General features: G+C 42.6%; 1 protein-coding gene across 1 annotated transcript; it reads right to left on the reverse strand.

Moving 5' to 3' along the window:
- Positions 1–950: 950 nt before the first annotated feature.
- Positions 951–2,064, reverse strand: LOC143378051 (uncharacterized). The gene is made up of 2 exons (XM_076829896.1): positions 1,833–2,064; positions 951–1,751 (listed from the first exon to the last, which is right to left on the reverse strand). Exons 1-2 carry the CDS (start codon positions 2,018–2,020, stop codon positions 1,142–1,144), a joined length of 798 nt encoding a protein of 265 aa, XP_076686011.1. The 5' UTR covers positions 2,021–2,064; the 3' UTR covers positions 951–1,141.
- Between the last annotated feature and the right edge of the window lie 2,967 nt (positions 2,065–5,031).

Below are 5,031 nucleotides of genomic sequence, written 5' to 3' on the forward strand. Positions count from 1 at the left end.
TATTGAGTTCGATGTAATCGCGGAGCCAGGGAGATTGAGCGAATTGAAGCGCGCGGTGTATCTTTGTAATACGAAGACCGTGACTCGTGCACTGCTGCAGGTTGCGATAATGGATAACGTAACGCTGCTTATCGTATACCGTCGCGAGTAACTTGTCCTGTCTGCTGCCAGGTGGTTTGGCACGCGTCGGGCAGAACGGTAGATCGGCGTGAGCGTCGTGCAGACGTTGCGGATATTCCAGATCTACCTCGAGAATGTATCCCGTGGGCGAATCGACAGCGATCGAAGACACGTCAAAATTTGCGACATCTTCGACCCATTGAAATTTGGCGTATGGTAGGGGCTGACACATTGCCCATCCGTACAAGTTGTTCACGTCAAAGTACATCAAGTACGATGACTGTTCCGATGGGTTGTAAGATGACATGTACTTGTTATTGGCGTGTGCGTATCTTCCGGAACATTGGCTTAAACCGCCACGTATACCGCGTTCGATAAACATGACCATATCAATGTCTGTGAGCAATTCGAATGTAATTTTGGTATGTTTTAGCATGGCATCCCACGTAAAGCAAGGTAAAGTATAATAATGCGCTGAATCTAATCCGTAACTCTTGATACAACTTTCGCGAAAATTTTCAAAAATATCTGCCAATAACAAGACATCTGTTTTCAAATACAAGTCGCTGTATTCGCCCAAAGTTCTAATCCTGAAACGCTGCCAGACAATCTCGGCGTGCGCGTAATCGCTCTTGGATACAGTCTCACCCGTTAACGAACTGTAGAATGACTCGCGCGGTGGTAAGCATGGATCCTGCAGCTTGTTCGCGCAATCAAGGTATTCGTATGGAAATACACCCTTTCGCGTCAATAAATTGAAATCTTCGATGGATAATGTTTCAAATTCGGATCGTAAAATTTTTAATTTATCCGCGCTAAGAAAAGATGCTAATTTGTTGAGACTGGTATTGAGAAATTTGTATGAATCGATGAATCGCAATTTAATACATTTTCGCGAGTCTGAGTCAGCCGTATCTTCAACATTTTTTGTGAATGAAATGTACTTTTCTTTCGTTATGGGTAATACGTCAATGCTGCCTTCGAAAGCCGTAGCTATTTCCTCGATAATGAAATGCGAATCCTAGCCGGATAAATTATGGAAAACTATGGGGATGTAAAACGCATTTTTATAATTTAAATTGCACTCCGAATGTGCTGGGCCTCTAAAGCGTCCGGATAGATGGCAATGATCGCGAACTCGTACATCTTCAGCCTTGAATGGTTCTTCGCAAATATGACAGTGTGTTGCATCGCGAAATGTCGTCCATTGTTCGGGAGTTAAATCAAGCATGGGAACATTGCTGGTCAGAATGGGTTTGGCGAAGTTTGCAAAATTTTCCAGTTCGTTGACGAACCATGAAACACAATCCGCGTCGCGGCGACATCGATACGTCGACAGTGATGTATCGTACGAGCAATGCATATAATATGCAATGCTGTGCACTTTATGGTGTTGATACGCGCGCAATTTACTATCCATTTCACCCATTCGGTGATTGTCCTCTGTTTTTTCAATGATGCACTCAAGATCGGCGTACACCACGAAGGGGAGCCGCTCCTTCATACAGTGGTTGCTGAATTTGAGCAGATTGTTTCCTACGCTGGGCAACAGGATGGCGCAATCATTCATTTGCCCGCAGTCCAGCGAATGGGCCTCCAACTTCTCGGCAGATCCAAAGTAGTGCATGCATCTGCAAAAAAAATCAAAATTTTTTTTTATTTAATTTTTTTTCAACGATATTTTTCAACGCTTCATAAGTTTATGTACATACCGATCGCAGATGAATTTTTTTTCTCTATGCCTGCTCAACTGCATGCTCACCAGTCGGGATAAGTCCTTGATCAGCACAAAGTGCCCTACATCACCGTGCTCATGATTCGGCGTGTAGAGCAGATTGACGTGTCGATCCCTCTTTTGGCTGGTGAGACGCAGCGGAAAGACCGTCGATCCTTTCTCCATCCCGAAGGTGTACACGTTGACGGAGATGCCGTTCTGCCGCTCAAACTTCCCAAGCTGCTCTAGGGACATTGGGAACTCAATGTCTTGAGTAGTAAGACAAGGGGGATTCTAATTCAAATTTGAGTTTCAAGGTCATGATCATGACCTTGAAACTCAAATTTGAAAATTTGTTTTTTTGTCGGCGGGCTGGCGGCGGATGACGTCATAGAGATGGCGGAGTGGTGGGGGGGGGGTATCATCGAGGAGGAGGAGGAGGAACCGCGGGGTGACGGTGCGGGGGTATCATCGAGGAGGAGGAGGAGGAGGAACCGCGGGGTGACGGTGCGCTACTCTGGAGCGTGGCACAGACTGTCGGTAAGGAAGGAAATATTAATTTTATGATATTAATATAAATGAAAAAACTTCTCGGGGCGACGGGGCTCGAACCCAAGACCTCCGCGGTACGAGTCAGCCGCCTAACCAACTCCCCCAAACGCCGTCTCTGACATTAGTCTTTTCCGAATGGTACATATAGCGAAACCAACGGAGCGTCACATATGTGGCACACACACACACACACACACACACACACACACACACACACACACACACACACAACGTCGGCGTATAATAATTTATTTTTATGAGAAATTTTATCAGAAATTGTTTCGGACGATGTCGGGAAAGATCGGCGTTTCTCGACACCGCGTCTTCGAGGGAAAGAGACGGAGCATTACTTTAAAGTCAAAATTCTAGGAGGGAAAGAGACACCACTACATAGGGGATAGAATCGCATGCATTCTAAAGCTAACAGTATTTCAAAGCGTTCCGATTTAACGTCGCTGCGTATCGCGCGATCTCGCGTAATTCGACTCCTCTGGAGCAGCCGTGCAGGGTGATGTCACTTGGCGGCGCGAAGAATGAAATGTAACACAGAAACGCGGAATCTTAAAATTAGATGGCGGGGAGGATGATGGGTGAATGCAATGGAGAAATAATATAGGTTTAAGATATATATTGTTACAAATCATAAAAGAATATAATTTAACATTTTTTACTACGAGCATCATGCACAATATGATTGATTGCACATGCTAACAATTCACAATCAATCAATGAATGCTGTTCGAAGTGTTCGCTTTCAGAAATTAATTTTACATAATCTGTTGGCGCGGTAGCGCTACGTAGAACGTCTACGAAAGTGGCATATTTACTGCTTACAGAGTACATATTTTCAGTTAGCCACGTATACATATGTTCAATGCAATGATTGTACGCGAATAATTTACACATCGTGGCTTCAGTCATATATATGACAACGCGATTATCGGTGATTTTAATAAGTTGATCATCATGCATACGCGTGAACTCTAGTCGTAAATGATCAATTATAATGTGAGTTTGGGGCGATGTTGCGTTGTTGCGTAATCGTTGGAGTATGTCCACCTCGTTTTGTAGCAGGAGCTTCCACGTAGACATTGAAAAGCTTAACTCGCTGCCTTTATTGTCGGCTATGGCGATCTCAACGTGACACAAATCCATACCAATGCGAATTCCTATAGTTAGACGTTTATAAGCTGTTGCAGTCAGTGGATAATCACGCCCCTTTTTTCCCAACGCAGAGAAATAATAATTATTGAAACGGCGAATCTTAAAAATTAGGCCGTGGGAGGAGGAACACGGGTAAATAAAATTGAGAAATAATATATGTTTAAGAAATATATATATTGTTACAAATAATAATATGAAAGAATAATATGAAGGAATAATATAGAATATAAAAAATATAATTAAAATTTATTTGGCTTAATTATCCCACTCGATCACATCATCAGCAAATAGATTAGTTAATGGTAAATCCATAGGAACTTGCACAGGGTCAGTTTGAACTGCAACAACACTAGCCCGAAGCCCCGATACTTTATTCCTATACGTATCAAAATCAATATTTTCCGCTTTGACGTTTCGCCAAACCACACTCTTTGGATGATACTCATGATTATTCCGAGATATAGTTATTTGTACATTATCATCATCATCGAAATCGCGTAAAAACGTTTGTTGTTCATATCGATGCATCCAATATTCCTCATCATCCTCGAAGTAGTCGTGTATTGGATTATCGCATTTTTTAAAAACTTTTAAAAAAATCTCGCCATCCTGATTAGCTTCCGCCTCATAAAGTTCTGCACATCGAATTTCTTCGGTTTGAACCGCAACATTTCGACAGGCCACATACATTTTCGGGCTGGATGAATGGATAACTGCCGCAGCAGCGGTGATCGTAGCGGTAGCCGGACGTTTCAAATTCATGGGCAATGACATAATCTGAAACCGAGTTTTCTTATAATTCTCAAAGTTACTAACACAACGATTCACTAAAATATGATAATGGAAACTTACGGTATTAATCGATTGCATTTCCATGCGTTGAACGATTGATAATATCCTTCAAAAGCAATCTTCTTCAAAGCAATTTCACGTAACACAAAAAATGCAAAAAGTGTTTCAAAGAACTGTCAAAGAGACTGCACGTTGACCACGATTTGAAGACAACTGGTCTCGCTGCATCTCCAAGCTGCCACATGTGGGCCCATGCCTAAAGTTGCATAGCTTTGCAAAGTAGGATGCCTTTGTTCTTCGCCATCTTCATCACAGACCACCTGCATTTTCGCTGACCATCCTCACCTTCTATACATATTCGAATTATTCACTGACCATCCTCAGAGTGCACTTATCATATCCTTCGAATTCTTCTCCCTTCTTCTTTGGACACATCATTCGATTAGGTCACACCACTTTTGATCGCGTATCGAACGTGTATTGGACGTCTATTGAACCACTTTCAACGCCTAACGTACCACTTTCAACGTCTATCGTACCACTTTCAACGTCATTCGTACCACTCTAAACGTGTATCAAACGTGTATTGGACCACTTTCAACGTCTATCGTACCACTCTGAACATGTATCGAACGGCTTTGAATGGATATCCAACGGGTTTTGAACGGTTTTGAACGGCTTTCAACGTG

The sequence above is a fragment of the Andrena cerasifolii genome, unplaced genomic scaffold, assembly GCF_050908995.1.
Source record: "Andrena cerasifolii isolate SP2316 unplaced genomic scaffold, iyAndCera1_principal scaffold0029, whole genome shotgun sequence".
NCBI classification, from domain to species: Eukaryota; Metazoa; Arthropoda; class Insecta; order Hymenoptera; family Andrenidae; genus Andrena; species Andrena cerasifolii.

Excerpts from the sequence above, each read along its gene's own strand:
- LOC143378051 (XM_076829896.1), bottom strand. The coding sequence starts at position 2,020 with ATGGAGAAAGGATCGACGGTCTTTCCGCTGCGTCTCACCAGCCAAAAG. Across the intron at positions 1,752-1,832 it reads AAAAAATTCATCTGCGATCG|ATGCATGCACTACTTTGGAT; the intron begins GTATGTACATAA and ends TTTTTTTTGCAG.